At 37.9% G+C, this 24,647-nt stretch overlaps 1 protein-coding gene across 1 annotated transcript in view; it reads left to right on the forward strand.

Annotated features, from left to right (window-relative positions):
- PSMD1 (proteasome 26S subunit, non-ATPase 1) overlaps positions 1-22,759 on the forward strand; it is a gene marked incomplete at its 5' end in the record, with an annotated part of 115,477 nt that extends 92,718 nt beyond the window's left edge. The window contains 7 exon segments of the mRNA NM_001133223.1: positions 3,584-3,686; positions 11,351-11,520; positions 13,697-13,789; positions 15,209-15,295; positions 15,878-16,024; positions 20,569-20,724; positions 22,536-22,759. Coding sequence (NP_001126695.1) covers positions 3,584-3,686; positions 11,351-11,520; positions 13,697-13,789; positions 15,209-15,295; positions 15,878-16,024; positions 20,569-20,715 — 747 coding nt within the window. The 3' untranslated portion in view covers positions 20,716-20,724; positions 22,536-22,759.
- Positions 22,760-24,647: the final 1,888 nt, after the last annotated feature.

Below are 24,647 nucleotides of genomic sequence, written 5' to 3' on the forward strand. Positions count from 1 at the left end.
TTTGACATGACAGCATGTCAATTGGAAACAACATGGGAGCATAGGAAAAAAATTAGATGCTAAATACGGAGATTTGGGAACTAGCCATAAAAAAAATTATATAGGCCAGGCGCAGTGGCTCACGCCTATAATCACAGCACTTTGGGAGGCCAAGGCGGGTGGATCACGCGATCAGGAGTTCAAGACCAGCCTGGACAACATAGTGAAACCCCGTCTCTACTAAAAATACAAAAAAAATTAGCTGAGTGTGGTGGCGGGCGCCTGTAGTTCCAGCTACTTGGGAGGCTGAGGCAGGAGAATTACTTGAACCTGGGAGGCGGAGGTTGCAGTGAGCCGAGATCACACCACTGCACTCCAGCTTGGGCGACACAGTGAGGCTGTCTCAAGGGGAAAAAAAAAAAGAGTATATATATCTGTATAGATATATACAGATATACATACACATATATAGACATATATATATGTGTGTGTGTGTGTTTATAGCCCTTTATCTACCATTACAGAATCCAGAAAGCTCTGAAAACTCAAAGAGGTTTGTTTGTTTTTAAAGACTCATTTGGATGCAATTATTAGTTCATTATCATTTATCCTACTTAGTATAAATATCCATATATTGTGCTACTTCAGAAATAATTTATTTGATTATGGGATATCATAATATATAGAGCAGTACTACACTGGTAGTATTGTATAATATATGGATATGTATCATGTTAGCCTTCTAAATTCTGAATTCCAAAATACATCTCACCTCAAGAATTTCATGGAAGGAATTACAGACATATAGTTGAAGTCATAAGCACAAATATAATTTCACAGACAGAAAAAACACCTCCAAAACTGATCCTTGATGTACAGCTACATTTCCATAACCAGGAAGATAGAAAAATAGAAAGAAGGAGTCACACTCAGATGATAAGTACCAACAGAAACAACTCCAAGGAGCTTTATTGCTTTCTCCCTGACATCTAAGAGTGGGCTTTTTTCCAGCAGTATAGGGTATACAAGTAAAAACATGATGAATGTTAAAAATGCAGCTTTTTGAGAAGGTAGATTTTAAATACTCATACATAGTACAATGCATGGATCACAGCATTGCATAAAATTTTAATTGTCTTTTTTTGTGAGATTGTTGTGAAATAAAATGGAAAGCTAATATGATTTTTCTCCTGGAAATTCTACTTCTTGTTTTTTTTGGTGGGGAGAGACCATACTATTCATAACAATGAAATTGAGTTAGAAAATCTTAATCCTCACCCTGATTACCATTAATTGCTTGTGATAGCAAGCAAACCAATTGTTTTGCTTGTCTTTTTAGTCTTCATATCTGTAACTAGATGTGAATAGAGGGAGTAGACCAGATGGTCTCAAAGCTGACTTCAAAATTTAATGTATGTCCTAATCTACTAAAATAATTCTTTACCAAGAATTAAAGTAATGAAAATTAAGTTACTGATACATAAGAAATAAAATGTGAGAAAAAAATTTAAAATGATAAAAACTAGCTTTTTAAAGCATTCTATTTAATATTAGTTAGATAAGCCTATTATATAGTTGGACTGGTTTTTTTTTATCCATTTGTAAGTTTTACTGAATGTTTTTCTATTGTTTTGGGTACAATTTTAAATTTAAATTCTTCCCTATAATGTACATTCAGTGCTTTGTTCTATGTTTCTTTTTATAATTTTGTGAAATATTAAGCCTTTAGCACATAAAATTTCCATACTATATAAGGTAATGTAAATGTTCATCTAAAATAAGTTCAGAATCAAAGGAACTTGACTTGTTGAACCAGAATAAAAGCGTCAAACATGAGATTTTTTTTTTTTTTTTTTTTTTTTTTTTTTTGAGATGGAGTTTTGCTCGTGTCGCCCAGGCTGGAGTGCAGTGGCATGATCTCAGTTCACTGCAACCTTTGCTTCCCGGGTTCAAGCGATTCTCCTGCCTCAGCCTCCTGAGTAGCTGAGATTACAGGCGCCCGCCACCATGCCCAGCTCATTTTTTGTATTTTTAGTAGAGATGGGGCTTCGCCATATTGGGCAGGCTGGTCTCAAACTCCTGACCTCAGGTGATTCACCTGCCTCGGCCTCCCCCAAAGTACTGGGATTACAGTCATGACCCACCGCACCCGGCCACATGAGAATTTTTTTAAGTAAAGGGGAATTTAGTGATGATTTAATCATGCTAGATTTTATAGTTAAAGAAATCCTAGAGAAGTAAGTGACTTAAGTGATTGTGTGCTGGGTAGTGACAGAGTTAGTTCATTGTTTCCCCACTATATTGTGTTGCTGCCTGTGAATAAAAAATGAGAACCATGTTCAAGGAATATTATTTTGTTAGTAGCATTTAGATTGCAGAGATAATAGGAGGGATTGGTAGGATTCTTCCCCCATATGGTGAAACACTCATGCTTATTGAACTATGAGATGCCCTTTATACATTACACTACATATATGTTACCTCATATAATCCTATAATAGCCATGTAAGGTAGGTGCTAACATCCCTGTAGAGTTGAAGATACTGAGGTTCATAAAAGGTAGTAACTTACCCAAACAGCTTATAAGAACAACTTATAAGCGAGGGTTGTGTGATTCTATTATTCTGCCACTATATCACATTGTGGCCTCCCAAACCAAGACAAATGAAAAGGGGGAAAAGATTCTGAAAGAATATGTAATGCAGATAAAGTCATTATATTAGGAAACTCAAATTTGATATTTTCTGCTTTTGGCAGATTTGGGGAGCTCCATGATTATGTGCTTCTTGAACAAGCCGACTTCTTCCTGGGTGCCTACCATTTGAAAAGCACTGTTGGGAAAACAGAGAAGTGTAAGACATAGAAGAAGCATAAAATAGTTTACTTATTGTCACCCAAACAGATTTAAAGGAATATTAATTATTCATACAGAATATATTTTATAAATATATTTTCTAATCATAAAAATAATACATATTAATTTTAGAAAATGCAGAAAGGATAAAGAATTACCAGTAATCCCACCCTAAGTGAGTCAGCACATTTTCCATTCCGATACGCTCCTTTTGGTATGAGTACACATTCTGATAAGTCCTCAGAAAATTAATGTGAGTAGATAATGGAAATCTTTACTTTACGTGAATATACTTAATGCAAAAGATACCTCACACAGCTTTGGTGAAGGGTAATTTACTTTAAGGTGGAACTGAAGGACTATGCTTTTTAGGAAGCCCGCAAGGTTGGTGGTAAACAGAATAGCTATAATTCAAAATGTAATGAAAGCCTTAGTGTTTGCTTGGACTTTTTAGGCCTGCTGACTAACAGTGGTAATGTATGAAATCACATTCAACATTCCTTTGACCTTGAAACATCCACTGTGGAATGAGGATTCAAGACAGAGCTGGTGCTCCCACACTAAAAAGTCATAACACCCGTGATTTCAACCACGGAACTGCTCTGCCTTCAAGTCTGGTCCATATCCCTCTCTTGAGCATTACGAAACTCAGAACTAACTCATTATCATTGGAGCAATATTATTCCCTGTTCTAAAATGGTACCACAAATGAGTAGACTTAGACTATAATTCTTTCTCTTGCTCCTTCAGGTGAATCAGTTCAGACAGCTGTATTCCAAAGTCATCAATGATAAGCATGATGATGTCATGGCCAAGTTTGGCGCTATTCTGGCCCAGGGCATACTGGATGCAGGTAAATGTTTTTAAGTCTTCAAGATTTATTTATTTAAACTAAATCTAATAAAATAACTATCTGCTCTAACTATATGACATAATGGAAATTGAATCTGAGGCAAATTATTCCTGGAGAAAATTTGGAGCCTGCAGTTCATAGAGATCATGTACATTTAAGAGTACAGGCCGAGTGCGGTGGTTCACGCCTATAATCCCAGCACTTTGGGAGGCCGAGGTGGGTGGATCACCTGAGGTTAGGACTTTGAGACCAGCCTGACCAACATGGAGAAACCCCATCTCTACTAAAAATATAAAATTAGCCAGGCGTGGTGGCACATACCTGTAATCCTAGCTACTTGAGAGGCTGAGGCAGGAGTATCACTTGAACCCAGGAAGTGGAGGTTGCAGTGAGTCGAGATCGCGCCATTGCACTCCAGCCGGGCCAACAAGAGCAAAACTCGGTCTCAAAAAAAAAAAAAGTACAGGCTATTGGCTGGGCACGGTGGCTCACGTCTGTAATCCCAGCACTTTGGGAGCCCAAGGCAGGTGGATCACCTGAGGTCAGGAGTTCAAGACCAGCCTGGCCAACAAGGTGAAACCCCGTCTCTACTAAAAATACAAAAAAATTAGCCAGGAGTGGTGGCACACACCTATAATCCCAGCTACTCAGGAGGCTGAGGCAGGAGAATCCCTTGAACCTGAGAGGCTGAGGTTGCAGTGAACCGAGATTGCTCCACTGCACTCCAGCCTGGGTGACAGTGCCTGTCACTTAGTAAAGTGACTGTTGGTTGGTTTTTTGTTATTTTTCTTTTAAGACAGAGTCTCACTCTGTCACCCAAGCCAGAGTGCAGTGGCACGAGCATGGCTTGCTGCAGCCTTAACCTCCTGGGCTCAGGCAATCCTCTTGCCTCAGCCTCCCAAGTAGCTGAGACTACAAGCATATGTCACCACACCCAACTAACTGTTTAAACTTCTTGTAGAGATAGGATCTCACTATGTTGCTCAGGCTTGTCTTGAACTTCTGGACTCGAGCAGTGTTCCCACCTCGACCCTCCAAAGTGCTGGGATTATAGCTGTGAACCACTGTGCCCAGCCAATTTATTTTTCCTTTAATTTTCTTAGTATTATATGAATTTTAAACAAGTTGACATTGAATCGTTTTTGAGGAAAGCATATTTTAAATAAATTCTAGCAGCCAGATCACTTATAAAATAAGGTAAGTTGAATATTTACCTAATAAATGCATACAGAGCACACTGTGCCATCTGGCTCCAAAATTCTCACCGTCCATCATAATACCATAGTCTGTTTCAAAAGATAGAATGGTGTTCTTTAGTTCCTTAGACTTTGAGTTCATTTGACATATGCCTTAACATTATTATTGGTGACCTCTCAATAGGATAAGAGGAGAAGAGCAGATACATACTTCACTGTTCAACTATGTGATTCTTTTTCTTGATGTACCCTATCCATGTGAATATAATCCTTTTTATTTTTGCTAATTTGAAAGGTGAGGAATAACATCTCAAGGTTTTTATTGCAGTTCTGTTATTAAGGGAGCATTTTTTTTTTCACATTTATTAGCCATTGGATTCTAAGAAAAACAGTTAGCCTTATTTGTTGCAGTCATTGTTTCCTCAGTCAACTAGGAATGTGTGTATATTTGTAGTGAAGGAGATGAGGAAAAGAAGCTGCCATTATTTGATAACTGTCATAAATTTTTCTTTTTAATCTTTTTGGGTTTTCTACTTGCTGAGAGTGTTTTAATCATACCACAGTTTTCAGAGTCCTTTTATAATTTTAGATAATCTCCCTCATATGGCCTCTTTCTTTAAAAAAAATCCATATCTCCTTTCTAATTTGATTAATTCTTTTTTCTTTATTAGGTTTGCCAGTAATTTCTCTATTTATGTACTTTGTTCCTTTTTTGTAAATTCTTTATTTTTGATCTTATCTTTATTATTTGCTGTTTCATAACTTTGGTGTTCTTTTCTAAATTTTTGAGGCTGATGTTCCTCTCTTTTAACCTATTTGTCTAATGGAGTTTTTTGTTTGGTTGGTTTTTATTTTCCAAGAAGTTGAGATTTTTCTGGTTAAAATTTTAATATTGAGGCATAGTTTACTTTTCTCTTTCTTTTTAATTTAAAAAATATTTCCTTGCAGCTGTTTATAGATAAAAAAAATTCTATAAATATTTTAGGTAAAGTAAACCATTTCAATTCTAGATGGTATTGATTCCCTCCCATTTACAAGCTACATATGTAGGTTTCCATAGTTTCTCCCTTCTCATTCTTCACTTCCTTCCAATATTTTTATATTATGTTTATGTTGTCAACAGTTTGTGATATTTACATTGTCTTCAGAAATCATAATTCTTACAATTGTATGATCTTAGTTTCATATTTAAATGGATTCAGTGCCCATTTCTTTTATTGCAGCTTTTTCATTCTTAGGTTATCTATACTAAGTCTAGACACTTAATTGGCTGGATTTTATCAATAATTACGTTTTTTTAATTGGGCTTTTAAAAATTTTTAGATTTACAGAAAAAATTGAGCAAGAAATGCAGAGTTTCCATATGTCCCCTTTGCCCCTCCAGTTTCCCCTGTTATTGGCATCTTGTGTTAGTGTGGTATATCTGCTTATAATCAATGAGGCAATATTGACACATTGTTATTAACTAAAGTCCCTAGTTTACATTAGAGTTCACTCTTCATGTTGTACATTTGATGGGTTTTGACAGATCTTTAATGACATGTGTCTACCATAACAGTATGATACAAAATAGTTTCACTACCCTAAAAATTCCCTGTGCTTAACCTATTCATCCCTCCTTGCCCTCCCCACAAGTCCCTGACCTTTTTACTATCTCCATAGTTTTATTTTATTTTGTTTTAATAAATAAAGTTTCGAATTTATTGGAAGTTTTTTTATAATATCCTCTTACTTTTTCAATGTCTGTGGAATCTGTAGTGATATCCCCTTTTTCATTCTTTTTCTTTTTAAAAAACTTATTTTTATTTATTTTATTAAGGTATGGTTGACAAATAGAAATTGTACATACAGTGTACATGGTGCTTTGAGATATGTATGTATATAGTAAAATAGTTAAATCAAGCTAATTAACATATCTGTCACCTTACATACTTATCATTTTTTGTTATGAGAAAATTTAAGATCTCCTTAAGCAATTTTCAAATATACAGTACATTATTATTAGCTGTAGTCATCATGCTGTACTATAGATCTCCTGAACTTACTACTCATCCTAATTGAACTGTCTCCACAGTTTTAGTTTTGCCTTTTCCAGATTTTCATATAGTTTGAATAATACATTATGTAGCCTTTTCAGATTACTTCTTTTGGTGGTGAGTATTTAAAACAACATTTAGGGATAACATTTTACTGCTCTGTAATCTTTTTTTTCTCTTTTAGCTGCCACTTTTTAAAGTGTATGATTTTAGACTACACCCCTCCACTTGTTCACCACTACCACAATTTTTTGCTGGTTTTTACTATATTAGGGTTACTTGTTCAGAATTGGGGGAGACTGCTCTGGGCACACTACCTGTAGGGTAGCCCTGCTCTGCAAGGAGCAATACAAAAAAAGAAAAATAAATTTTTAATTAAAAATATAAAAACAAAATTATATATTAAGAAAAAAGAATTAGGGGAGGATAATTCTATGTTTCGCCTCTTCTCTGCCAGATTTACTACAAGTCATCTCACTGTGTTCTCCTTCCTTCCTCTTTCAGCTTCTGTTTGTCTTTTCTTTTTCTTTTTTTTTTTTTTTTTTTAAATCTTCTTTTTTTGTTTGGGGCTTTTTTACTTTATCTGTTTGTCTTGTGGACCAATCAAGTTTTGGTGCTTCTTTCTGTTTCTCTTTATTTATAACAATCTTTGCTTTAGACATTTATTACATAAAAGTTCTTTTTTGGGGAGCGGGGGGGCCACTCTGTCACCCAGCCTGGAGTGCAGTGGCATGATCTCGGCTCACTGCAACCTCCACCTCCCGGGTTCAAGCAATTTTCCTGCCTCAGCCCCTCCTGTAGCTGGGACTACAGGTGCACACCACCACGCCCAGCAAATTTTTTGTATTTTAGTGGAGACTGGGTTTCACCGTGTTGCCTAGGCTGGTCGCGAACTCCTGACCTCAGGCAATCCACCCACCTCGGCCTCCCAAAGTGCTGGGATTATAGGTGTGAGCCACCACACCTGGCCCTACATAAAAGTTCTATACTGTAGTGTTCATTGTTATGAGCATAGAATTAATCTCATGTCCTTTTTCACTTTTTAATATCCTATCCTCATAGAACACTGTGCTGCAACTGCGTTAGAAAAATTTGCAGTCTTGATCTTCTCTCAGTAAAATTAGTGGTAGTAGGCCTGGCTTAATGGCTCACACCTGTAATCCCAGCATTTTTGGGAGGCCGAGGTGGGTGGATCATTTGAGGTCAGGAGTTTGAGACCAGCCTGACCAACATGGTGAGACCCTGTCTCTACTAAAAATACAAAAATTAGCTGGGCATGGTGGTGCATGCCTGTATTCCCAGGTATTCAGGAGGCTGAGGCACGAGAATTGCTTGAGCCTGGAGGTGAAGGTTGCAGTTAGCTGAGACTGCGCCACCACACTGCAGCCTGGACTACAGAATGAGACTCCATCTCAAAAAAAGAAAAAAGAAAATTAGTGGTAGTGGAGAAAAATCTAGAGAGGGCAACTTCAAGGGAAAGAATGAAGTTGAAGTTTATGAGAACTCATTCAGTGATTCGGTCTCTTCAGGGAGAAAAGCCGAAGATAAAGAAGTTGATTGAAGTTTGTTAAACTGCAGATTATCAACATGATAAACTCTACCTTATTTATTAAATCTCAGAATGTTAGAACAAAAGGCTAATTTAGCTTCTAAGTCCAAAGAAGATAGATTTCATTGAACTAAAAGGAAATTCAGCTTCAAAGTTAGATCAAATAGGACGTTAGCTAGGCATCCTTTTCCTCTCTTCTGCCCTCCCCAGCCTCCATCCCAGGTTAGTTACTATGTCTTAGTGAAATGTTCCCGCTAGCAACCAGGTTTATAGCTATCATAATACTTTCATATCTTATTTTAATTATCGAATTATCTGTCTTCTTTGTGAGACTGGAGTCTCCTTAAGATCTTTTCTATGAAAAGATAACTATATGAATCCTCAACATATAGTTAGCATTCAGTGAATGGGGGTTAGCTTAGGGAAGAGTACAAGTAGACAATAAATGTATATAATTCATTTCTATTGGAAAAACAAAATTAAAGTATACCTGGCCTTTTTTTCAGATGAAAATTTTAAATACCTATAGTGGAATATTAAGAAAATCTAGATTATTTGGTTGAACAGTAGAACCCTGATTCTTATAAAAATTAAAATGCTGTTTGGTTTAGTAAAGTCAAGTCAGTGTTTGGTTCTTGACTCCAAGCAAAATGTGAAGATGCCTATAAAACACTGAGATCAAGAGAAGAGAAATGTAAGCAACAGGAATCCGCATTGGAATTCAAATTAAGACCCTGATTAGGCACAGACAAGCCCCATTTTTATAGGATATATTATTTAAATGAAGATTCTTGCATTTCAGAGTTCTGTGATCCAGCACTAACTCTGTTACCATCTAGCGCATGGGCCAAATCTGATAATGGTGTATTTTGTTTTGCCTGCCTAACAAAATTTGCAAGATTTTGGACAAAATCCAGAGTCTACTTTTAAAAACAAAATGACCTAGTGACCCTGGACCTACACTCTAGTTAGATGTTCCCTTTAAATAGAACGTGTATTTTCCAGTTTGCTTCAGTTTTAAAAACAAAATGACCTAGTAAACCTGGACCTACACCCCTAGTAACAAGCTCCCTTTAAATAGGACATGTACTTTACAGTTTGCTTCAGTCCCCACTGCTCCCAGCCCACTTATTCCTTATTTGTTTACTTGACTCGTTCCTAAAGGCATTTGAGTTTGTAATCCCTCATAGCCTCCTAGAATCTCAGCCTTACAAGGGCTCACCAGCTCTCCCCAACTGATGGCTTGGATCTTAGCTCTAGTTCACTGGCTTTCAAACTTTATCTGCACTCTGTAGAGGAATAGTCTAGGGCAGCAGTCCACAACCTTTTTGACACCAGGGACAGGTTTCATGGAAGACAATTTTTTTTCCACGACGGGGGTGGGGTGGTTTCAGGATGAAACTTTTCCATCTCAGATCAGTAGGCATTAGATTCTCATAAGGAACGTTCAGCCTAGATCCCTCACATGCACGGTTCACAATAAGGTTCGCACTCCTGTGAGAATCTAATGGCACTGCTGATTTGACAGGAGGCAGAGCTCAGCTGGTAATGCTCACTTGCGCTTCGCTCACCTCCTGCTCTGCAGCCTGGTTCCTAACAGGCCATGGACAGGTCTGCAGCCCCAGGACTTGGGGACCTCTGGTTCCAGGCCATATATTCTCCCAGCAGTCCAAACTCCTGATTAAACAGAAGCAGCTCTGATTTCATTCCTTTACATATTGTGTTTCGTTAGAAAAATTTCAGCTGAATCAAGGGTTAGAGGTTAAGTTTTCTTTTGTAAGTGGTAGTACTCTAGTTCAAGTGTTCAAATTCAACCCCTCATTTTGCTAATGGGAGAAAAGGAATTAGAAATAAAGTGTTTTGTCCATGGTTACAGAGCTAGTTAATGTCAGAGCTCCTCCCACCAATTTAAGTGGTTTAATCGTAGGGTAATGCTTAATGCTTTCATAGATTTTTATATAGCTGCATATAAATCTTCATAATTTGTAAGGGATATTTCTCAAAATTCTAATAATGTTTATGCTGCTTAGCACCTAAAAGACCAAGAGTCAGAACATATTCTTTACTGTTTTATATAAATTTTTATAAATGTGTAAGTATATTATAAATATGTATTTGCATATGATTGAAGTAGAAAGAGTAAAACTAAGCAAACTATCTAAGCTTGCCTCTGCTATTGTGTGCAAAAAGTATATACTAAAACTTTGCTTTTTATTAGCACATGAAAAGCCAATATATAATGCAGATTAATACTTAATTTAGCATCACAGTTTTGATACCCTTCAGGCCTAGTTTTTGAAAAACGCCTGCCTATAGAGAAAGTAAGTCTAGATGTGTGCTAAATCCAATTTTGGAGAGCCTGGATAACTCACTAATTCCAAGGACTGCATATTAGACTGCACATATGAATTGTGCTTTTAAAATCATCACCAGATGTTTTCCTACTGCAGCACTTACAAATCTTTATTATTGCCTGGGTGTAGTGCCTCACATGCTTGTAATCCCAAGACTTTGGGAGGCTGAGTCGGGAGGATCGTATGAGGCTAGGAGTTTGAGACTAGCCTGGGCAATATAGCGAGACCCTCGTCTCTACAAAAAATTTAAAAGTTAGCCAGGTGTGGCAGCGCGCACCTGTAGTCCTAGCTACTCGGGAGGCTAAAAGAGGAGGATCCCCTAAGGCCAGGAGGTCGAGGCTACAGTGAGCCATGATCATGCCGCTGCACTTGGGTGCAGTGTTTCACTCTGTCACCCGAGCTTGGGTAACAGTGAGACCCTATCTCTTTTAAAAAAAAAAAAAAAAGAAAGAAAGATATCGTTATTATTGTCCTACTATAATAATAGGACAATACTATTATTGTTCATGGTTTCTCTCTTTTTCTACAGGTGGTCATAATGTCACAATCTCCTTACAGTCCAGGACTGGGCACACTCATATGCCTTCTGTGGTTGGCGTCCTTGTATTTACCCAGTTCTGGTTCTGGTTTCCTCTTTCACACTTCCTGTCATTGGCTTATACCCCTACCTGTGTCATTGGCCTTAACAAGGACTTAAAGGTATGTCTGTGAGACCTCAGCTTTGTAGTATTTCCTGTTCACCATATCTTATTCATATTTACCACCCACTTGCAAGGATTTCCATTAAATTTTAAAGATGAGTTAACATCTTATAATAACATTTTCCCTTCAAGTTGAATCGTCACCTTTTTGAATGGAGTGTGTCATTGAAAGTTTTGAAAATCATATCTCCTTACTAGCTGTGTAACTTCAAGTAATTAGTTGAGAAAGAATGGTGAGAGAGGGGGCTAAATATAAACATATGAAGAGGCTTTATATACTACTCTGATGAATTTTATTTAATACTAAAGCCTGGGAACTGTCGAAGGATTTCAAATGATAAATGAACATGAGATTTCCATTTAGAAAGATCTTTCTGGTATCAGTGGAAACTCATTACAAGGCTATTGCAGTAATCTGGGGAAGGAAGAATGCAAACCTAAACTAAATCTTTCAGAGCTATCTGATACTCAAGTGGTTGATGGAAGAAAGAATTATTACTAAAGGGAAAAAGCAAAATAGGAGGATGACCCTTTGGTAGAAGCAGGAAACAAGACCAACTGTGAGGAGCTAGGGAATCTGATGGAATGTAACTGCTGACTTAAGTCAGAAATTTAAGGCACTGCATGCCCTGTCATCACATTTGTAGTCATATTTTTTTAATGGAGTTTGTGTTTAGGTCTTTCTTAGTCCTGTGACTTGATGATTCATCTTCTTGTTCTTTAAAAGTCAAAAGGCTTTTTGACCTTTAAATAACTCTTACATCTGGTCATCACTGTTGAAATGTTCTACTAAATTTTCAGAGTGGAAAAGTTTTAGGCTTAAAACTGACTGGTAAAAGTAGAATATTTCTTTGTATTGATTTTTCAGTATAGCTGTACAGCCAGTTATCCTTTGTTAAGTGTTTCGGTATTAAAACTGCTCACATTTGTAAATATTGAGCAGCTTTATTGTCAGAACAAGAATGCCTTGGTTTCCCAGTCCCTAACTTTTAACATTGTAATTAAACATCCTGTATAACCTATTTTATTCTCTGCCAAACAATTTTATGACTGCTGTTTTTACTCTTTCTTTGTAATGAAAATGGGATGGAGAAGATAAGGTTCTTTGTCCTTATGGTGGTATTTATTATCATCCTCCATCAATGCAGATTGGGTAAACAGAGAAAAATTCAGGCCGGGTATGGTTGTGCACATCTGTAGTCCCAGCTGCTTGGGAGGCTGAGGCAGAAGAATCGCTTGAACCCAGGAGTCAGAGGTTGCAGTAAGCTGAGATTGCACCACTGCACTCCAGTCAGCAACGGAGTGAAACTCTGTCTCAAAAAAAAAAAAAAAAAAAGAAAGAAAGAAAGAAAGGAGGCCGGGCGCGGTGGCTCACGCCTGTAATCTCAGCACTTTGGGAGGCCGAGGCGGGTGGATCATGAGGTCAGGAGATCGAGACCATCCTGGCTAACACAGTGAAACCTCGTCTCTACTAAAAATACAAAAAAAATTAGCTGGGCCTGGTGGCAGGCACCTGTGTAGTCCCAGCTACTCGGGAGGCTGAGACCGGAGAATGGCGTGAACCCGGGAGGCGGAGCTTGCAGTGAGCCGAGTTTGCTCCACTGCACTCCAGAGCCTGGGCGACAGAGCAAAACTCCGTCTCAAAAAAAAAAAAAAAAGAAGGAAAGGAAAAATTCAGACCAAAGAACTTTAAAACTGGTCATTAGGTAACGTAAAGCTGACTTTCTATTGGGCTCATGTTACACTCTTACAAGGCATGATTATATATGGTGTGGAAATTGTATTCAGGCTAGTGTAAGTTACTAGTCTGGTACAAAGAAGGGAAATGGCAGTTTGTATGCAGGATAGACCATCAAATGCTTTACGAAGGAGAGAACTGTTGATCTGATGCTCACACCATGAATAGGGCTTACCCATTGAAGCAGGTTGGTTTGTAAAGATAAAGGGATGCCCATTCAAAGGCACAGAGATTAAGAAAAGTATAGAGAACTGCAGGTAATTCTGTAAAGAACCTAAAAACTAAATCAGTAAAAGTAGACATGGCTTTCAGAGAGGAGTCGTAACATAGTTGAACATATAGCCTGCATTAAAACTTTGGTCTCCTTTTGTATCTGTATGCTTGTGGAGAGCACAGAGTACTTAAAGCCAATGTTATTTTAATGGAATTTCTTCAGATGCCGAAAGTTCAGTATAAATCGAACTGTAAACCATCCACATTTGCATATCCTGCCCCTCTGGAAGTACCAAAAGAAAAAGAAAAGGAAAAGGTAGGTTCTTTGTTCCTTTTAGCAGCATTTGTACTTAAATATAGGAGCCACTGAGTATTTTACTTTTTCTTTAACTATGTTTTATGTTTTAAAAGTAACACTTCTTATGCTAACATTTGACATTACACAAGAATATGAAGTAAAAGTCCTTTTTGTCTCTTGGTCATCCAAGTCTCATGTCACAGGAGTCACAACTTCTGAATCCCTCTGAAGATTTTCTCTGTACATGTCAGTACTTTTTATACCACAAATAGAATTATTCTCTACATACTTTTCTGAATCTTGTTGTTTTCACATTAACTATTTTTTTTTATTTTTAAAACTTTCAATGTATACAGATCTCATTTTTTCCCAGAGCTGCAAAACAATGCCTTTACTGTGTGTAGTACTGTTTGTTTTACCCGTTTTTTCTTTGATATTCATTTAAGGTTATTTCTCATTTGTTACCCCTACACAAGTGAGCCTGGAATTGAAAGTCTTTATACACATGTATTTGTGCACTGTGTGAGTATATCTGTAGGTTAGAATCCTGGATGTCAGGTTACTTGATCAAAAGTAATGCACATTATGTTCATAGTTATTAACTTATTTTCCTTTCAAAATGGACATAATCACTTTATACTCCTACCAACTGTGTATGAGGACACTCCTGTATTAAAGAATAATACATTAAAGAGTTGTACTTGCCCATAAAGTTTTACTCAGCAAAATTATACTTTTTTTGATACCTTATATATAGGAAAATGGCTCTTTCTCTCATGATAATTTTCATATTGGCCAGTTGTTGATTATTTGCTGTAAATTTTGTGTATAAGTAAGGAAAATTAACCAAATTTGGGGGTGGCAGTTAAGGAATAGCCTTGACAGCATCTTGTTTCATCAGCTATGTGTCAGACCCTCCTTTGGGTCTGAAACAAAGTCAGCCTTTACACCAGTATTGCCCAGCTTTTCACCTTTGTTTTCAGTGAGACCCATGAAGGAGAATAATATAGGCTAACCATTCACCCACTGTGTATTAGCATTGTAAGACATGTAGTCCAGAGAGGATATCTACAACCAGCACTGAAGGAAATTGTTCTATTTTCCATTGCTTTCCCGTAAAGCAAAAAGGCTATGGCACCCAAATCTCAATCTTGGAAGTACATGATAGCAAATTCATATCCAAGGTAGGCTACAGATCAAAAAAAGAGAAGAGTTATATTGGACACAAGCCTCCAAGAACTAAAGATTCACTTGATGACAAGAGTAGCAAATTATTTCAGTAAATGTTGTGCTTAGTTTTCCCATTTGTTCTTTGATTTATATATATATGTAATACAGCTAGGAAATAGAATAGTGTTGTAGGACTGAGTTCTTTAGGGCTTGCATGTTTGTATGTCAGTAAGGGATTACAACAATTTACCCTGCTCATTTCCCCAGGTTTCTACTGCTGTATTATCTATAACTGCCAAGGCTAAAAAGAAGGAAAAAGAAAAGGAAAAAAAAGAGGAGGAGAAAATGGAAGTGGTAGGTATAACCTGGCGGTAATATGGATTGAAGTATCTCTGTCTCTGTCACGGGCGAGATTCTTCCTTAGTTGAATATTATTCTACCTTGCTCTTGGCTTCCTTCAAATAATTATCCTGTTCCCAGCATGCAGAATCAACAAATTGTGCTTTAAAGAGACTCTAGGAAATATATCCATTTGTGGGAAGAATAGAAGGGTACAAATCAGTAAAAAGTTCCTGGAGCAAATGACAACTAAAATAGGTTTTGAAGGGCAAAGTAGGTTTTTCACAGACAAGATGATGAGATAGGAGAAAGAAAAACCCTTTCAAGCAAAGGGATTATCAGTTGTTTAGGTAGACCTTTTTCTGATCTCACTGGTAGAAAAACCTTTTTATCCTTTAAAACCAAGTCAAATACCATTCTCATTCCTAAGCAGTTATTTTTCCCTCCTCTGAATCTGATAGCACTTTAGTTGTACTTCCATTACTACCGACCACTACCTCTTGTACCTTATAGCTGCTCAGTAAACTTCAGATGTTACTCAGTTCTGTGGAACAGAAATGAACTTCTATTGAACTTTTTTTTAATTTTATTTTATAGGATGAGGCAGAGAAAAAGGAAGAAAAAGAGAAGAAAAAAGAACCTGAGCCAAACTTCCAGTTATTGGATAACCCAGCCCGAGTTATGCCTGCCCAGCTTAAGGTCCTAACCATGCCAGAGACCTGTAGATACCAGCCTTTCAAACCAGTAAGTTACCAGTGACTCTTAGCTGTATATACCAGTGGGATATTGATGGAGAATGGTAAATCTTCAAAGCATTGGAGCAAGCTCACTAGTTCCAAGAAATTATTTAACAAAAGAGAGAATGTTCTTTTCCATTTCATATAGATTTGGGAGAATTTTTCTTTTCCCTGTGTAACCCTACAAATTCCGGTCTTCTACCACAGACATACGACGTAGGAGTTCCTAATACAGCAATTTGATTAGGAATATAGACTCTACAGCCAAGCATACAGGATTTGAATCTTGAGTATACTGCTCAGGCTAAGTGACCTTAGGCCAGGTACTAAATCTCTCTCTGCCTTAGTTTTCTTTATTATAAAACAGAGATTACCATCCCTGACTCAGAAATGAGGCACAGATTGAACAAGCACTGAGAACAAGACTTGGAACTGCTCAATAAGTATTGATTATTATGGTAATTACACCGTTGTCTTTTTTTTTTTTCTATTTTATTACACCGTTGTCATAAATGCATTGCATTTTAGTTAGAAAAGGATCTTCATGGAATTTAATTTATTCCAAGACAGAGTGCTTCATGTTAGAAACAAATGCTTATCAGAAATATGAGCGTGATACTGCCTTTATCTTCCAGTTCTTGTAGAAAACTAGAGCGCCATCAGTAGACCCATCCAAGACAGCCAGATGCTAGATCTGTCTAAAATGTCAGAGATTCGATTTCTAGATCCTTATCCTTATACAAGAGTAAACTTATTCTTATCAACCTGATGGTGGGTCAAAGGCAACTCCTACCTATAATTGTGAGTCGGGGTCTTACCTGACTAATTTATCAGCTAGAAGAGATAAAGCCAAGGGATGCAAGACAGTGTATGTAGTGGTTTAGAGCTGGAATTTGGCATAACGGGGTTTTTATTTCTGCTGTTAGCTGTGTGACTAAGACAAGTCATTGAATGTTTGTATTTCAGTTTCCTCATCTGTAAACTGATACGGTAATGCCACCTACCTCCTGTTGATGTTGTGGAGATTAAATAGGTTGTTACATGTAAAGCACCTAAAACAATGGTAAATGCTCATCTGTAGCACTGCCCGATCTGTAGTAGTTGCTGTGTAGTGTTTAATGAATGGACAGAATCATCAATGGATACCTTTAATGCAGTCACTGTCTGATCTGCAACCTGGTTCATCTCAGTGGCGGTTTTACAGAGAACGTATTCTAACTGTGTCTATAAACTTATCTTGCTAGTAGCATGGGAATCCAGAATGGACGTATTAGGGCACAACTAGTGCATACTCTAAGCATTTGAAATAACTAGAGTTTTTGATAATTATGAACTAAGACAGTGAGGCACGTGCTCAATTCCATGAGGCCAGTGAGCACACTGTACACCACAGTAGGAAACTAAATGATTGCTAAGTCTTTGCTCAAATTAAGTCAGAGATAGCTATAGCAGTTGATCCACCTATGAATTAAAAGACTGCCTATGTCTGTGCAAGGAAGAAATGAGGAATCCTGTTGAAGGTATAGCCCTACACACACACACACTCCTTCAAAGAGTGGGAGACTTTGTGTTCCAAAGTGTTTAAGGAAATTCCTGTCCAGTTGTTAGCTGACTACTAAGTTAAATGAGCATTAACTTTAGTGGACACACAAATCAGGGAATACAAAGTTTATAGAATAGGAAAAAATATTTTCAAATCATTTATCTGATAAGACAGTTATATCTAGAACATATGAAGAGCTCCTCCAACTCAACAATAAAAAGACAACCTAATTTTAAGACAGGCAAATGATTTGAATAGACATTTCTCCAAAGATGTACAGATGGGCAGATAAGCACATGAAAAGATGCTCAACATCATTACTCATTAGAGGAATGCAAATCAAAACCATAACAGGTGCAGTGGTTCCCACTTACAGTCCCAGCTACATGGGAGGCCGAGGCAGGAGGATTGCTTGAGCCCAGTAGCTCGAGGCTGTAGTGCAATATGATTGTGCCTATGAACAGCCACTGGACACCAGCTTAGGCAACATAGCAAGACCCCGTCTCTTAATTTAAAAAGAAACACAAAACCATAAGAAGATACCACATTCTACCCACCAGGATGGCTGTAATCAAAAAGACTGCACAATAATAATTATTGACAAGAATATGCAGAAATCGGAACCCTCATAGAGTAATAATGGGAAAGTAAAGTTACAGCCACAGTGGAAAAAAAGAGTTTGGCAGTTCCTCAAAAAGTTAAATGTAGTCTTATCATATGACCCGGCAATTCCATTCCATACCTAAGAGAAGAGAAAACTGTGCCCACACAAAAGCTTACACACTAATGCTCATATCAGCATGATTCATAATAGTCATAAAACGGAAACAACTTAAATGTCTTATCAACTGATGAATGAATAATGTGAGATAATAATAAAATATTATTTGGCCAGAAAAAGGAAAGACTTACTGATATATGCTACAGTGTATGTGAACCTTGAAAACATTATTTTAAGTAAAAGAATCCAGACGTAAAAGACTGCATATGGTATGGTTCCCTTTACGTGAAACGTTCAGAGAAGGCAAATCTATAGAGACGAGTTAGATTGGTGGTTACCAAGGACAGGGGAAGGGGAGAATGGAGAGTGGCTGCTAATGGGCCCACAGTTTCTTTAGGTTGATGCAGATATTTTTGAATTAGATAGCAGGAGTATTAATAGCTGCACAAATTTGTGAATGTACTAAATTGTACACTTTGAGAGAATGAATTTTATGTTAATATATCTCATTTTAAAAAAGAAAACACTGCCTCTGTGTATCTGCAGTGACTTACTCCCCTACCCTCAGTGACAAGGTCATGGGACCCTTCCTCAGACACTGCATTTGAAAGAGGCAGCTGTAGTTTTGGAAACAAGTAACATTCCTACCCTGCTTCCTCTCCACCATGAGGCAAGAGGAAATGTTTCATTGCCTATATCTACAGTTGTAATTAGCCTCCCCAGAGAACAGAAAATCGTATATCTTATGTATAGAGCGGGTGAACTTTCCCACCAACGTATAAAGCATTAACAAACCTAGACCATGTATAGCTATCAACAGCCCTTTCCATGTGTTGATTTGGATTATTAGTTTTGGGATTTTTTTTTTTTTGTTACTGTTGTTTTTGTATGATGAGGCCTTCCTTTGATTAAGTTGGATTATTTCATTCCAGTTAAGCATGAAATAGCATAACCTGGATCCACATTTTCCAAAAAATAGAAAGTCCTCATGTGAATGTGGATATTTTCTTCTGTTTGGTAGGAGATTCATCTCCATTTGGTCCATTAGGTTCAAGTAAACTTTTAGGCTATGGAGGATTAGGACAGTGGCCCTATACTCCATTCTGGGAGTATTGGCAGTAAGGGCAGGGTCCATTCATAAAATGGATCCTCTTCAAGGAAAGCAAACTTTTTAAGGGAAGAGATTGTGGAAAAATGTATAGATATGTGTGTGTCGGGAGAAGGGAAATAATTTGGAGTTCACGAAGCACACCAGTTTTATAGCATGGCAGGGCAGAGTTCTGATGAGTAAAAATTGGATTAGGTTGAACTGCAGAGATGCTTATACATATGTGAATCATTTAACTAATGTACTTGTGCTTCTTTTCCTTCCCAGTAATGTGCTTTGGTAGAAATATGCTTTTTCCAGATGTGCCCTGCCACTGTTGACTGATTTAATTACATAGAGCAGCTTTCCATTTCCTTTGACACAGGCAAGCAAATAGAATAAGATTAGCACACCAGAGAGGGGTGAATAGTTTAGTGTTTGAATTTACCTTCTGTAATATGTTTGGGAGAGGGCTTAATAGAATTGCTGCTACAGTCTACTTCCCTTTTGTTTCCCGTGTATTTTTTCATCGCCTTGCATCACGTGGATTTATAGATTAAAGTGAAAACCCCTCAGGTATCTGGGATATCTGTGTTATTCTCTCCATCATTCTGAAATTGCTGGAGAAAAAATTGGCTTTTAATTTATACACTCTCTTGCGTTCAAAATGATTATCATCTCACAAATCATACAGTATGCATTAGATTGCTTCTCAAACTTCAGTGTGCATCAGATTGACTGGGATCTTGTTAGAATGCAAATTCTGCAGATCTAGGGTAGGGCCAGCTTTTCTGCATTTTTAACAAGCTCCAGGTGATAATGATGCTTCTGGCCCAGGACCACATCTTGAGTAGGAAGGAATTAGGATACTATATTTGGATAGTAAACATTCTTCCTGCAGTGAGACTGAGGCTGGTAGTCAAGGCCATGGCTGGGAAATAACTATTCTTAAATTGAGATGCGTCATCCAAGTAGAACAGCATCACATGTTATACCATCTAGAGCTACTGGGTTAAGTTTGCAAATACTTCATATAGATCACAGTTATCTTTATCCCAGTAAAGTTCTACTCCAGTTTTTCACTTCCAAATCATTTAAACAGTTTTAAAATGCCATTTAACAAGTATTTACTCTAGATTGTGGAGCACGCTTGAAATGTGAGTGGAGCTTATGCTTCTGCATGCCCCTGTGTTTTTTCAGCTTTCCATTGGAGGCATCATCATTCTGAAGGATACCAGTGAAGACATTGAGGAGCTGGTGGAACCTGTGGCAGCACATGGCCCAAAAATCGAGGAGGAGGAACAAGAGCCAGAACCCCCAGAACCATTTGAGTATATTGATGATTAAGGACCAGAGGTGTGTGTGCAACAAAATTATGAAGGGAAACTTCTTTGTCAATACTTCACAAATGTTTTTTGCAAGGACATCATCTCACTTTTTTCCTTCCTTTTGTGTTTAATCCTTATTTACCTAAACAGTATTAAAATTTCCCCGTTTCAACCTTTTTCTGCATATATAACCACAAATTCCTTTTTTTTCCTCTTTGACTCGTACTCTACTAATGTTATTCAAAGTGGCTGGTCTGCAAACTATTTTTATAGGTCCGTAAGGAGATAGGAAGCTTACTCCAGAATCTATCTGCTCAACGCTTCTTTCATCAAGAAAGTCTTCCCCAAAACGTCAGCTGAACTGCAGTTTGCTTAGTGATAGAGTTGATTTACATTCTGATGTAAGCTCCTTATTGTAGATCAGTTATAGTTGTGGACTGGCACTGGCCCATAGGTGACACTTTTGAGTAGCACAAATATAGGCTTCTCACTGATTTTTCTCTCTCCCCATCTCCTTTGGCAGTATTTTTGGCATAGACGCCTTAACATTCATTTATTCTATGGTGGAGCGATTGAACATCTACTGTGTATAAGACATAGTGCTTATAGGGACTTTGAGGTCAGTTAGACTAACCACAAGCCTATGTCCATTGACAAAGATCATTTACTATATCAGTGTCTTAACGGTGTTGAAAGGGGGTCTTTAGATGGGAAAGTTTGGAGTAATCTAATTTCATGAAATTGTCATTCTTCATTTCCCCATTTTCTTTTGAGTGTTCATCACATATTTGAAGACATTGTGAGACATAATCAAGGCTTCCTAATTCCACCCAAGCACAAACACGTTTTCAGACCTTTTTTTTTTTTTTTTTTTTTTTTGAGATGGAGTTTCGCTCTTGTTGCTCTTGGCTGGAGTGCAATGGCGCAAACTTGGCTCACCGCAACCTCCGCCTCCTGGGTTCAAGCGATTCTCCTGCCTCAGCCTTTCGAGTAGCTGGGATTACAGGCATGCGCCACCACACCCGGCTGATTTTGTATTTTTAGTAGTGACAGGGTTTCTCCATGTTGGTCAGGCTGGTCTCGAGTTCTGGACCTCAGCTGATCCACCCACCTCGGCCTCCCAAAGTGCTGGGATTACAGGCGTGAGCCACCATGCCCGGCCAATTCATTCTACTCTTTAAAAAAAATAAGGACAATATCATTTGTTATATTTAAAGGTCTGGTTGCAAATCTAGCATGCTGTGTGTTAGATACTGACTAGCAATTAAGGAAAGATTTGCAGAAATCTCAGATAAATATTAAGGCAGAAATCGCCATTAGTAGGAAAATATATTTATACCTCAGGAAGACTATTAGTTTGGGCCTTAGAGAAAGGGAGATTTATACTAACCTTCCTATTTTCTAAACTTACTTTTGAAAGTTATCTTTCAGCCTTGATAGTTTCCTAAGCTTTACCCAACTTGCACAGTACAGTGTAGGCTATCATGATCACTCAGTCTGTCTGAGAATTGAGGTGACTCACGTTAGCTCCCATCAAGCCTTTGGCAATACCTTATGGAAAACCCTTGATTACAGCTTTCAAGGCAGTTAACTACAAAATGGCTTAGAGGTTTATAGCTGGAAACTGGAATCTTGTTAGTTTTCAAAGGGGTAAAATATTCAGTCCATTAGGAGTTTGGAAACTATAATCTGTCGTGGCACAACTGGTATATTAGGACTGCAGAGGCAGGATTGGGGCCTAGTTTTAGATTTCAACAGTTAGTAGTAAAGAGAAAAAAAAAGAATGTCTTGAAATTAAGAATGACCCTAGCTACTACTGTTCTTTCTTCCCTTTCCCAGGATCTCACTTGCTTATCTGAAGAAGATTGTCCAGGCTCATATTGGGAATGCTTATGAGGAAATTCATGCTGAGACCTGCTATTCAATGCATGTATGGTTGCCTCTGCGCTGACCTGAAGAACCCTGTCTCCAAGTCTTTGGTTGAAGAGAAGATATACGACTGTTGAGTGTGCTCTTTCACAGAACTTGGTTTTCAAATAAATATAAGATCTCCAGATGGACAAGACATTTATTTTTCAGCCTGGGTTTTTAATAAATGTATCTAATCCTCCCCACACCATGAAATGCCTAAATCCCAAGAGCCAGAGTCTTCATTTGCTAGGATGAGTATACACGACTTTCATATTGATGAAAAAGTCAAACTATTCTTAAATTATAGACCATGAAAATAATGGAAGGGAAAAAAATCAAACCTTGCTCATCACCCCCAAGAATTCTCTACGGTTTTGTTGTGGGTTGTTTAATATGGGGTCTAATCAGCCAGGGCAACATGGTGAGACCCCCATCTCTACAAAAAATTGAAAAATTAGCTGGGTAGGCCGGGCAGGGTGGCTCACGCCTGTAATCCCAGCACTTTGGAAGGCCAAGGTGGGCAGATTGCTTGAGCCAAGGAGTTTGAGACCAGCCTGGGCAACATGGCAAAAACTCACCTCTACAAAAAAAAAAAATTAGACATGCACAGTGGCATGTGCCTGTAGTCCCAGCTACTCAGGAGGCTGAAGTGGGAGGATCACCTGAGCTTGGAAGTCGAGGCTGCAGTGAGGGTTGATCGTGCCAGTGTACTCCAGCTTGGGTGACAGAGTTAGACACTGTCTGAAAAAAAAAAAATTAGCCAGGCAGGGTAGTATGCACCTGTAGTCACAGCTATTCAGGAGGCCAAGGCGGGAAGATCAATTGAGCCCAGGAGGTTGAGGCTGCAGTGAGCTGTGTTTGCACCACTGCACAACAGCCTGGGCAACAGGGCAAGACCCTGTCTGGAAAAAAAAAAAGTCTCACTCAGTCGCTTAGGCTGGTCTCAAACTCCTTGGTTCAAGCAATCCTCCCACTCTAGCCACCTGAACTACAATTTTTTAATCAAATAGAGGGTGTCATCACTTACTGAGGTCCCTTTCATAATCCAAGGGACTTGTGTGTTTAGGCAGCTCAGAAGCTTTTTTGTTAAACCTTTGCTTATTGTTTCTTGCTTTTGATCCTGTTAAAGACAATAGATAAAATTTATTTAGTTTCATTTAGCCACAGGATCTGATAACATACCTTTATTCCTTTCTCATTTTGCAATCTTTTTTCATGTTTTTTAAAAATTAAAGTATAATTTAAAAGCAATAAAATGCAGACATTTGAGGTATATACAGGATAATGAATTTTGACAAGTACAATTTTGGTTTCTAGATTATCAAGCCTTTCTTGGATGCTAGGCTTTTAGAATAAGCAGTCAGGGTTGATACTCTGACGACTACACCATCTATCTCCTCATGTTCTGGCATATGAAATGGATGTTTCTGATTTACTGGGACATGGAATTTAAAAGAGCTGGATTTGAGGGGTTTTGTGTTGTTTTATGAGTAGGTAGCTTAGAAAATTATACAGGAATGGCATTTTGCCCCTACCTTGATTCTTTCACTTCTTAACTTAGGATGTAGTTTTCTGAGTCTTGGGGGGGAAGAAACTATTCTTAAAGGAAACAAATTCCTGAGTAGATCAGCTCTAGTACATTCATCTACCACAGGCTAGTTTTTAGGTCCAGGTCTAAAGGTTACTGATCCCAAAGGATCAACCACTCATTGGTTAATTTCATTGTATCCCCTCCTTTGTAAATTCCTTGTTTCCTCAATATCAGATGATTCTATAAAAGAGATTATCTCATTTCCCAGCCTCTCATTAGCTATGTCCTTCCTGTTCAAGCTTTTAACGTTGCTTGCATTTCAGACAGTTATCTCTTACATTTCCCCTAGTATATGAAATGTTTAAAAAACAGAAGTCTCTGGATGTCACTGTACAAAATTGAGTAGTCTGGGAGGGGTGGTACATTTGCTGGCCTCCTGCCAATGTTATCACATTCCTTCCAAAATAATAGACTGAACTTCAGGGAGCAATTAGCACTAGTTCCTATTA

The sequence above is a fragment of the Pongo abelii genome, chromosome 11, assembly GCF_028885655.2.
Source record: "Pongo abelii isolate AG06213 chromosome 11, NHGRI_mPonAbe1-v2.0_pri, whole genome shotgun sequence".
Classification (NCBI taxonomy): domain Eukaryota; kingdom Metazoa; phylum Chordata; class Mammalia; order Primates; family Hominidae; genus Pongo; species Pongo abelii.